The sequence below is a fragment of the Danio rerio genome, chromosome 10 (assembly GCF_052040795.2).
Source record: "Danio rerio strain M-AB ecotype USA chromosome 10, GRCz13ab, whole genome shotgun sequence".
Classification (NCBI taxonomy): Eukaryota; Metazoa; Chordata; class Actinopteri; order Cypriniformes; family Danionidae; genus Danio; species Danio rerio.
Window position 1 is genome coordinate 44,611,349 of NC_141030.1, and position 11,726 is coordinate 44,623,074.

The 11,726-nt window shown below is 38.2% G+C and overlaps 2 protein-coding genes across 2 annotated transcripts; both read left to right on the forward strand.

Annotated features, from left to right (window-relative positions):
• The first annotated feature begins 1,604 nt into the window (after positions 1-1,604).
• LOC141376458 (trace amine-associated receptor 13c-like) lies at positions 1,605-4,342 on the forward strand. The gene has a single exon (XM_087271523.1). The coding sequence runs from the start codon at positions 1,641-1,643 to the stop codon at positions 2,646-2,648; it is 1,008 nt and encodes a 335-aa protein (XP_087127649.1). The 5' UTR covers positions 1,605-1,640; the 3' UTR covers positions 2,649-4,342.
• A 2,924-nt stretch (positions 4,343-7,266) lies between these two features.
• taar19a (trace amine associated receptor 19a) lies at positions 7,267-9,423 on the forward strand. Its single transcript, XM_087271462.1, has one exon. The coding sequence runs from the start codon at positions 7,267-7,269 to the stop codon at positions 8,326-8,328; it is 1,062 nt and encodes a 353-aa protein (XP_087127588.1). The 3' UTR covers positions 8,329-9,423.
• The last annotated feature ends 2,303 nt before the right edge of the window (positions 9,424-11,726 follow it).

Genomic DNA, 11,726 nt, shown 5'->3' on the forward strand with positions numbered 1-11,726 from the left:
GATGACGTGGTTCAGATTCTGCCAATATCCAGCAACTTCACACAGTCATTTAAGAGCAGTGAACCAACATTCCACAATCAACAGCCAGATCAACTATATGTGAAGGAGATGTGTTGCACTGCGTGAGGCTCATGCTGCTAACATCAGATACTCACTGGCTTTCAAAAGCAAAAGTGCTGTGCTAATATTCTAGTAGAGTGAATTCAATTTTGCACAGTCAGTTTAGATTGCTTTCATATATTGTATATTTTGAGATGTATTTGTTTTATACATTCATTTGTATTTTGCTTCATTTATGTGTGATTTTTGCTGTTGTGTTGCCTGCTTTTTAAGCACTTTGAGAAAGATGTGTAAAAAATGTTTTATTATTATCAAAATATCTTCAAAATGAGCTACTTAGAAAAAAGAAAGGAAGGCAGTGGAGTGGCCTAGTTCAAGTCTTGATCTAAATCCCATTGAGATGCTGTGGCATGATCTTAAAAAGGCAGTATAAATTGTAAAAAATCCTCCAATGTGGCCGAATTACAACAATTCTGCAAAGATGATCGAGTCACAATTCCTCCACAGTGCTGTAACAGAGTCATTGCAAGATACCAAAAAAGCTTGATTGATGTTGTTGCTGCTAGAGATGGCTCAAAGAGCTTTTAGATTTAGGGAGGCAAACACTTTTTCACACAGGGGTATGTAGTTTTGTATTTTGCTTTCTCTTAATAATAAAATTGTTTACTTGTGTTATATTTGACTAATATTTAAATATGTATTTGAAAAATGTAAGAGTGAAACATGCCAAAAAAAAAAAAAAACACGTTTTCACACGACTGTTAGAGACTGTTCCATACTGTTATTAAAAAGAAGCCAAGAAAACTATCATAAATCTTCTTAAAATATACAGTATATTAGATCTGTCTGGCATACCTATTTATAAGTGGATCTTAAATATCATCTTCATAAATTAATAACTAATTATTATAACAGTGGCGACGCAGTGGTGCAGTAGGTAGTGCTGTTGCTTCACAGCAAGAAGGTCGCTGGTTCGACCCTTGGCAGGGTATTTCTCCCTGTGCTCTGGTTTCCCCCACAGTTCAAAGACATGAAGTACAGGTGAATTGGGTAGGCTATGAATGAGTGTGTATGAATGATTCCCAGAAATGGGTTGGGGGTGGAAGGGCATCTACTGCATAAAACATATACTAGATAAGTTGGCGGTTCATTCTGTTGTGGCAACCTCTGATTAACAAAGGGACTAAGCTGAAAAGAAAATGAACGAATGAATGTTGTAACCGCTCAACTTATAAATTGCTGTCTCACACAACATGCACATAATGTGGGGTGTGTGTCACCCACAGTTTCACATCACTTCTGTATGAAGGTCACCTCTCATATGATCCATTAAACCACATAAAATGTATCAATTGATAAATGTACTATAGCATTTACCTTAAAAAATAAAGACAAAACAGTTTCAAAACAAGCTTGCATTACCATAGAAATTATAAACATAGACTGGGGGATCTTCTTTTTTTTTTTTTTTAAACATCAGAGTGGGCGGTGGATGGGTTGGTCAGTCTGATCCAGACACTGTATAAATGAAAGAACAGAAAGGAGAGCAGAACAAACCCCTAACAGGAGAATACTCACTCATGGACTACGAGACAGAGGATCAGGAGACTCAATACTGCTTTCCTGACATCAACTCATCATGTGTTAAGGAACAACGCTCCATTCATGAATATAATATCATGTATGTGTTTTTTTCATTGCTGTCAGCATGGACTGTGTTTCTGAACCTGCTGGTGATCATCTCCATCTCTCACTTCAAGAAGCTTCACACTCCAACCAACATGATTATTCTCTCTCTGTCTTTAAATGATCTGCTTGTTGGGCTTATCGTGATGCCTATACAGGCCATCAGACTGATTGAGACGTGTTGGTATTTTGGACACACTTTCTGTGGAATCAGTTTAATATTAATTGGTGTGATTATATCTGCATCTCTTAGTAATTTGGTTTTAATTGCTGTTGATCGTTATGTGGCTGTGTGTCACCCTTTACTGTACCCACAGAAAATAACCATCTCTAACATGTTGATGAGTATCTGTCTGAGCTGGGTTTACTATTCAGTTTATAACACTGCCCTCATAATTTATAATGGATATTTTGAAACCTCAGAAAGAACAGACGTGTGTTATGGAGACTGTTTAGTTATGATAAGCTTTAGTTGGATAGTCACTGATCTGTTCATATCCTTTTTTTCCCCCTGTGTCATTATGATCACTTTATATGTGAGAATTTTCTATGTCGTTCATCAGCAAGTGAAGGTTATAAACTCTCTGATAAATGGTGGTAGATGTGTAATGGAGAGTTCAGTAAAGAGGAAATCTGAGAGTAAAGCTGCTCTGACTTTAGGGATCATTGTGTCAGTTTATCTGCTGTCCTGGATTCCTTACTGTATCTGTTCTGTAACTGTAAATTCTTCCACAGCTATAACTGTTTTATCATGGACTGTGTATGCTAACTCAGGTCTGAATCCTCTGGTTTATGCTATATTTTACCCCTGGTTCAAAAAGACAGTTAAAAACATCCTGACTTTGAAAATATTTGAGCCGGCATCCTCTCTGGTCAATATTTTTATGGAACATGATCTGTAATTAATCTGCCAATTCTATCAATTACATAAACACAAGATCTCTTAAAACAAAGCAAAAGCAGCAGTGATAACATTGTGGTCACACTTTAATTCGATGGTCCCCTATAGATCTGTTGATGGACCCCTATCTTCTGATCACAAGTTAATTTACAAGTTCATATCTGCTTACTCTCATTGTGGTATCTGCAGATTGTCTTTAAAATGTTTAGGTAGTCATTATAATGCCTACAGCATGTAAACATCTATGTTCAGTAACTCTTTCTTTTGGTAAGTCTTTATTTTGATGGTCCACTTGATTATTAGTAGGCTGTCTGCTTAATATCTGCTGATACTGCTCCTTCAACAGACATTTAACTGACTATAAGAAACTTTGCAAGTGCATGTCAACTTACACTAACCCCAACCTGACAGTCTACTTATAATCTTATGAGAATTAGTTGACATGTAGATGCAAATTTAACTTAAATTAAGTGTTATTTTACTTTAAGGTACATGCATCTGCTCATCAGTCACATTAGGCCCATCCAAATGAAGAGCAAATACAAGAAATGCTGTTGAATGAGCTGACAACATGGACAGCTAACTACAAGCAGATAGTCAACAGACTCTTATTACGTACACTGGTGCAAGCATTTAAACTGGCCCTGTTGTGTCTTGTACTAAATCAAATACTTGCACCAGTGCCAGTACTAAGAGACAATCTGCTAGTACTTTGCTGTCCATGTGGTCTATGATGTTGTTCATAACAATAATTCAACAGCATTTCTTACATTTTCACTTCATTTTGATGAGTCAACAGATTGCCACCAACATAAGCTTACATGACCACCAGTAAAAATAATATTGAAAACCAGTAATAAGTGTCTACGCTCAGATTTGGGTCACATTTTTGTTGATGGTCCGTTTGTTGAGTTTACTGTAGGTTACATTGCATCTACATGCCAACTAATTCTCATTAGATTATAAGTAGACTGTTTGGTTAAGGTTGGGGTGTAAGCTGACATCTACTTGCAAAGTTTCTTATGGTCAGTTTAATGTCTGCTGAAGGAGCAGTATCAGCAGATATTAAGCAGACAGTTTCAAATGGACCATCAAAATTAAGTGTTATCCTGATTTGTGCTACATACAAATCACAAAATTCACAACAAAATACTTAAAACAGATCACAAATTCAGGAAAGTCTTTTATTTAATATGATCTGTAAATCTTATGACTGAAAAACTAAAAATCTGACTAAAAAAACTTTTAACTTTTTTATGGCACATTTTAACTTTTTAAAAACATTTTTAAAACATTTTAACTATTTAATGTTTACAATGGAAATCCAATTAGATTCCCTTATTTGATACCCCAAAGCAAGTCTCTCATCTAATATCTCTACTAAAAGACAGAAAATATTACTGTTATTATTATTTTGTAAATAAATCTTATTAACATTTGCATATTAAACAATAATATTACTGAAACTTATTTAAAAACTGAATAAATATAAATTCACACACATTTACACAAGTATATAAATAGACTTAATGAAGGGCTAAAAATCTGCGGATTTCTGCGTGCGCAGATTCTGTGTGGGCCTACTTATGACTATTTTTACATATATTAAAAAGATTATCTCTGGTCATAATTTGGCTTGATTACTGTTGTGCAAAATGTACTCGCTTCTCCTATGAATAAAATTCACATTCATTTGCTTCCAAAAAAAAAAAAAAAAATCCCAAAGACTTCTTTGTGTGAGCTTCAAAACAGTTCTGATAATTAATTATTATTATTATTTATTTATTTATTTTAAGTTGGGTGATCTGAAAGCTCTGTTTTTAAATGGGTCTGAAGCAGGCATGTCACACCAACATAATAAATACTTGAACTATGGTACAGATTTGTATTGGCCACTTTAAAACAATGGCATTAAAAGCAAGGCAGTGTTGTGTCTTTAGTCTGACTGTAACAAAAACAAACTAACTAAGTTTGTGTGCAATTGAGATAAATAATGTTCAGATAACACTAGTAAATCAATGTTGTATTAGCCTATTCAGACCATTTTTATTAGGCCATCATAAATATTTTACCAATCCACAGGTCACACATGAAGGCTGACCTCATTGTTCAACATTGAGGCGGTATTGCATCACTTCAGTGCTCTGTGTGTGTTTGTGTGTGTACAGTTTTTCACACCTTTAATGAACAGTTCAGCAGAGGATCATTAAAATCAGCAATATCAATAACACAAAAAAAAACAAATCTATTAATAATCTAATTATAATTGGTCCTTAGAGTTGTTACATCATTGATGTTTTCACTGATCAGTAAGAGTAAACAAAGACAGACCAACCCATGTGACTGCCCAGAGAGAGGCCTACTGTACCAACACTGCCATTTTACAAGCCCACAGCACAACATTACAACAAATTATATCTATATTCTAATTTATGCCCAATGCTGAAAATAATAAACAAGTGACCAGACTTCGATTCGAGTTGTATAATATCCACAGGCAGAGCTTTCTCCAGATCAAGAGTGACAGCAGAACACTTAAAACTGATCACTAATTCAGCAAGGTCTTTTATTTATTAGCATCTGTAAACCTTGAGTTCAGCTGCCAGAGTTCTTACCAGGTCTAGAAAATATGATCATATCACTCCAATTTTATACTCCTTACACTGGCTGCCAGTTAGGTTCCGTATGAAATTTTAAATATTGCTTCTTACCTTTACAGGAGGTCGAGCCTTCTCATTTATGGCTCCTAAACTCTAGAATAGCCTTCCTGATAATGTCAGAGGCTCAGACACACTCTCTCAGTTCAAAACTAGATTAAAAACCTATCTTTTTAGTAAAGCATATACTCAGTGAATCACTTAGCGGTATGCTCCGCGTAGGTTTCCGCATCTTGTTTATATACACTATAAACAGCAGCTACGCTAATTATTCTCTTTATACTCCATTTTCCACCTGGGGATACTCATCCAGAGGCCCTCAGACTATGCAGCACCACTGATTAGATCCAAGACTAGCGACGAGATGATCCCAAGGTTTCCATATCCTGGACCAGGCCGTATCCTGAGCAGCTGCTGTGGTGGTCATGGAGGAGTAAAGAGCACGAAACTGATTTCTGTGACGCTCCAGGGACAGACGAGTCTTCGCTGAGGTCCAGCTTTCCATCCTCCAGCACCTTGACTGCAGCTGTGGACAAGACGTTTGGCCAGAGGAGAAATGGTCGTTTCCAACTAAGCCTGGTTTCTCTCAAGGTTTTTTTAATTCTTTCGCCAATTGGTGAAGTCTTTTCCTCACCCCTGTCGCCACTAGCTTGCATAGTTCGGGATCTGTAGAGCTGCGCATCGCTGGATTTGCTCTTCAGTGTTTGGACTCTCAGTAGTGACTATTAAACCACACTAAACTGAACTTAAACTCTGAAAACTGAACTACACTTTCACTTTACTATGATCTTCTATGTGAAGCTGCTTTGAAACAGTTTACATTGTAAAAGCGCTATACAAATAAAGGTGAATTGAATTGAAAATTGAATCTGCTCTCGTCTGGACCAAAGAAGCTGCATGTAAACACACCAAACGAATGACAGCCGACTGAAATGAGAATATACATTCTGCATCTGCATGACAGGATGTATTTTTCTCTACCTGCAGGTGGCAGCATCTCTATCCACAAAGGGAAACGAGAACAAGTGCTGCACACATACAAACTGTAAACACAGCAGCATTTACATACCACATACACAGTATTTCATGTTCACTACAGAGAGATTTTATTGTGCAAATATAATAATAACAACAACAATCCCTTACATTTATTTAGTGCTTTTCTGGACACTCACTGCGCTTTACACATTTTTTTGGGGGGGGGGGGGGGGGGGGGGTCTCCTCATCCACCACCAGTGTGCAGCATGCACCTGGATGACGTGACGGCAGCCATTTTGCATCAGACTACACACCACACACCAGCTGATTGGTGAAAAGAAAGAACAGAGTGATGAAGCCAATTATGATATAGGGATGGTTAGGAGGCCATGATGATGGACAGAGGCCAGTGTGAAAATTTGGGCAGGATGCCGGGGTTAAACCCCTACTCTTTTTCGAAGGATATCCTGAGATTTTTTAATGACCACAGAGAGTCAGGACCAGTATAGAGTCCCCATCAATATACTGGGGCATTAGGACTCATGCAAAGCTCAAGTCGAGTGCCCCCTGCTGGCCTCACTAACACCAATTCCGCCAGCAACCTAGCTTTCCCATGTGGTCTCCCATCCAGGTACTGACCGGGCACAGACCTGCTTAGCTTCAGTGGGCGACCATCAGAGTTGCAGGAAGCTAGCTGCCAGGCATAAATATATCTTTATATAAATATTTTTCATGAAATCTATCTGCATTCAAGTGGTAATAAAACATGGTTGAATAGAATGCTTTAGTTGTTCAAAATAAGATGCTCTGCTTTGTCTTTTAATATATAATATTCTGGGGGCCATCATATTTAGGCAAAAATGCTGCTGGTGGCTGGCAAGAAAAGAGTTAATGGGCAAACTGGGAGGATCTTATTTATTTATTTTTTTTAACATCAAAGTGGGCGGTAGATGGGTCGGTCAGTCTGATCCAGACGCTGTATAAATGAAAGGACAGAAAGGAGAGCAGAACAAACTCCTAACAGGAGGAGACTTACTTATGGCCTACGAGACAGAGGATCAGGAGACTCAATACTGCTTTCCTGACATCAACTCATCATGTGTCAAAGGGAGACACTCCAGTCATGGATATATCATCATATATTTGTTTGTGTCATTGCTGTCAGTATGGACTGTGTTTCTGAATCTGCTGGTGATCATCTCCATCTCTCACTTCAAGAAGCTTCACACTCCAACCAACATGATTATTCTCTCTCTGGCTGTAAATGATCTGATAATTGGACTGTTTGTGATACCCATACAGGCCATCAAGCTGATTGAGACGTGTTGGTACTTTGGAGACACTTTTTGTGGACTTTATTTATTTTTAATTTTTGAGCTTCTCTCTGCATCTCTTAGTAATTTGGTTTTAATTGCTGTTGATCGTTATGTGGCTGTGTGTCACCCTTTACTGTACCCACAAAAAATAACCATCACTAAGACATTAATGAGTATCTGTCTGAGCTGGGTTTGCTACTCAGCTTATAACACTGCCCTTATAATTAATAATAGATATTCTGAAACTTCACACAGAACAGATGAGTGTTATGGACGGTGTTTCATCGTGATGAGTTTTAGCTGGCTCGTCGCTGATCTGGTTATGTCTTTTATTTTTCCCTGTCTCATAATGATAACTTTATATCTGATGATTTTCTATGTCGTTCATCAGCAAGTGAAGGTTATGAACTCTCTGATGAAGGGTGGTAAATGTGTAACGGAGGGTTCAGTGAAGAGGAAATCTGAGAGTAAAGCTGCTCTGACTTTAGGAATCATTGTGACCATTTATTTGCTTTGCTATATCCCATACTATATCTGTTCTCTAGTCGTAAACTCTTCCACAGCTATTCATGTTATGTCATGGACTGTGTATGTTAACTCAGGGATGAATCCTCTGGTTTATGCTTTATTTTACCCCTGGTTTAAAAAGACAGCTAAAATCATATTTACTCTGAAAATATTTCAGCCGGCATCCTCTCTGATCAATATTTTTACAGAACTTGACATGTAATTAAACTGGTCATTGTTGCTGCTTGCTCATTATGGTAGATTTTATTATTGATGCTTTAAACACAATTAAATAAAACAATGACATGAACATAAGATCACTTTTCAGAATAATAAAACAAGATTGGTAGTGATAACATTGAGCCATTTGTTTCTGAGTTCTGAGTTCGCTACACTGTGTGTTTATGTTGGTCATTGGAGATAATGTTCAGATAACACTATTGAATCAATGTTGTATTAGACTATTCAGAACACTTTCATTTAGCCATCTTGATTATTTTTCCAATCCACAGGTCACACATGAAAGCTGACATCATTGTTCAACACATTGAGACACAATTGCATCACTTCAGTGCTCTGTGTGTGTTTGTGTGTGTACAATTTTTCACACCTTTAATGAACAGCTCAGCAGAGGATCATTAATATCAGCAATATCAATAACACATGAAAAACAAATCTATTAATAATCTAATTATAATTGGTATTGTTGTTACATCATTGTTGTGATCAACAAGAGTAAACAAAGACAGACCAACCCATGTGACTGCCTGCCTGGAGAGAGGTCTACTGTACCAACACTGCCATTTTACAAGCCCACAGTACAACATTAAAACAAATGGTAACAATATTCTAATTTAAGTTCAATACTGGAAGTAAAAAACAAGTGACCATGCTCTGATGTGTGTTGTATTATATCCACAGGCAGAGCTTTCTCCTGATCAAGAGAACACTGAAGCCCAGTCACTAATTCAGGAAAGTCTTTTCATTATTAAGGTCTGTAAATCATATTAATATGTCCACATCATCACAAATATGAAACCCACAACAAGAATTGTTAAATTTTGTCTGGAAGATGCAGACTCTTCAATGTAGCAGGAGATCTAGATTACAATTGGCTTGTTTCTCTGGCCACAGTGAACTTCCACACTAATATTAACACCTACACCAGCTGTGTCTTTGGACATATTAAAGGACACGTGACCATGTGACCAACCACAAGATATATCAAATGCATCCCAATCAGTAATCCTGGAAGAACAGGGAAGTACGTCTCCAGCTGAAGTCTATAGTTTATTCAGGTCCAATATGAAGAAGGTAAATAAACTGGCTAAATGTAACTACAAGCTGCGTATTAAGGGCAGATTTAAAAGCTTGGTGCATATGGACAGGCATCTATACACTCACAAATTATAAACAAGCAAACACACTTTCCAGCATTAATGTGTGTTCCACCATGAGGAAGGTAAACGCACACAAAGCTGTTGGCCCTGATCACATTCCTTGCTGAGTGCTTATGGCCAGTAAAAAACAGCTAGCAGAAGTCTTCATCAACATTTTTTAATTCAATCCATTTTCCCAACTACTTCACCACAGCCAGCATTATGCCTGTACCAAAACATGCTCAATGACTTCCACCCAGTTGATTTGACTCCTATAACAGCAAAGTGTTAGACAGGCATGTCCTCTCCCATCAGAAAACATGCTTTCCCCCAACACTAGACTCATATCAGTTTGTCTACAAATTCAAAAGGTCAATTGAGGCTACCATCACCTCTCCACTTTGCCCTGACGCATCTGGATAAAACCTACAAATGCGGCATGTCAGAATCCAATTCACTGATTACATCACAGCTGATCTCCAAGCTTTGTGACCTTGGCATTATCCCCTCTCTCTTTAACTGGACCTTTGACTTTCAAACCAACAGGGGAAAATCTGTTAGAATCAGTAACCAAACCTCTAAACCAGGGGTCACCAATAACAGTCCTGGATGGTCGGTGTCTCTGCAGAGTTTAGCTTCAACTTGCCTGAACACACCTGCCTGGAAGTTTCAAGAGTACCTAATATCGGTTTATTACATCTGATGTCAAGCAAAGCAGCTTCCAGATCCAAGCGCTCTATTCAACTGTATGTGGAGGCTCAACAAATGGTTATGATAAACATTTACAAAGCGCTGTATGACTTTCAAACATCATGATTGCAATACATACATAACCATGCCTAATATCAGATGGCCAGAAAGTGATTTTTTTTATGAACTGTTAAAATATTGATATATTAATGCGGCTTAAACCCGGAAATAGTATTCCATATGTCACGACTTTAGTAGATAGAGCTTGACTTACTTGTGCAGGTGTGTTTGATTAAGGTTGGAGCTAAACTCTGCAGGACATGGGCCTTCAGGAACATGTCCTGCTCTTGACCCATGTTCTAAGAACTGGTGTTCAACAGGGGTGTGTGCTGAGCCCATTTCTCTATTTCCTTTTAACCCATGACTGCATACCTGTAATAATAATAACAATAATAATAATACTTTCTTACAATTATATAGGCTTTTCTGGACACTCAACGAGCTTTACACATTGGAGTGAATCTCCTCATCTACCACCAGCATTCACCTGGATGACTCGACGGCAGCCATATTGCGCTAGACCACACACCACACACCAGCTGATTGGTGGAGAGGAGACGAATGATGAAGCCAATTATGATATGGGGATGTTAGGAGGCCATGAAGGACCGAGGTCAGTGGGCAAATTTGGCCAGGATGCCGGGTTGAAACCCCTTACTCTTTTTCGAAGGACATCCTGGGATTTTTTAATGACCACAAAAAGTTAGGACCTCAGTTTAACGTCTCATCCCAAAGATGGCGCTCACTGAGCAGTACAGAGTTCCTTTCAATATACTAGGGTGTTAGGACCCACGCAGACTGCAGGTTTAGTGCTTTAGTGCCCCCCGCTGGCCTCACTAACATCAATTCTGGCAGCAACCTAGCTTTCCCATGTGATCTCCAATCCAAATACTGACCAGGCACAGGCCTGCTTGGCTTCAGTGGGCGACCATTTGAGAGTTGCAGAGAGCTAACTGCTGACAAAGCTAGCTGCCTATACAGTGTTCTGACTTTGCAGATGACACCACAGTAGAGGAGACACACGGTTGAGTAGCTATGATGAGATGCATATGTACATTTACATTACATTTACATTTAGTCATTTAGCAGACGCTTTTATCCAAAGCGACTTACAAATGAGGACAAGGAAGCAATTTACACAATTATAAGAGCAACAATGAATAAGCACTATAGGCAAGTTTTAGGTCTGTAAAGTCTAAGAAAGAAAGTATTAGTAGTATTAGTTTTTTTTTTTTTTGGTACAGTTAGTGTGATATTCAGAGAGGCAATTGCAGATTAGGAAGTGAAGTGGAGACTAAATAGTTGAGTTTTTAGTCGTTTCTTGAAAATAGCGAGTGACTCTGCTGTTCTGATGCAGTTAGAGAGTTCATTCCACCAACTGGGCAGATTGAACGCGAGCGTTCGCGAAAGTGATTTCTTCCCTCTTTGGGATGGAACCACGAGGCGACGTTCATTCACAGAGCGCAAGTTTCTGGAGGGCACATAGATCTGC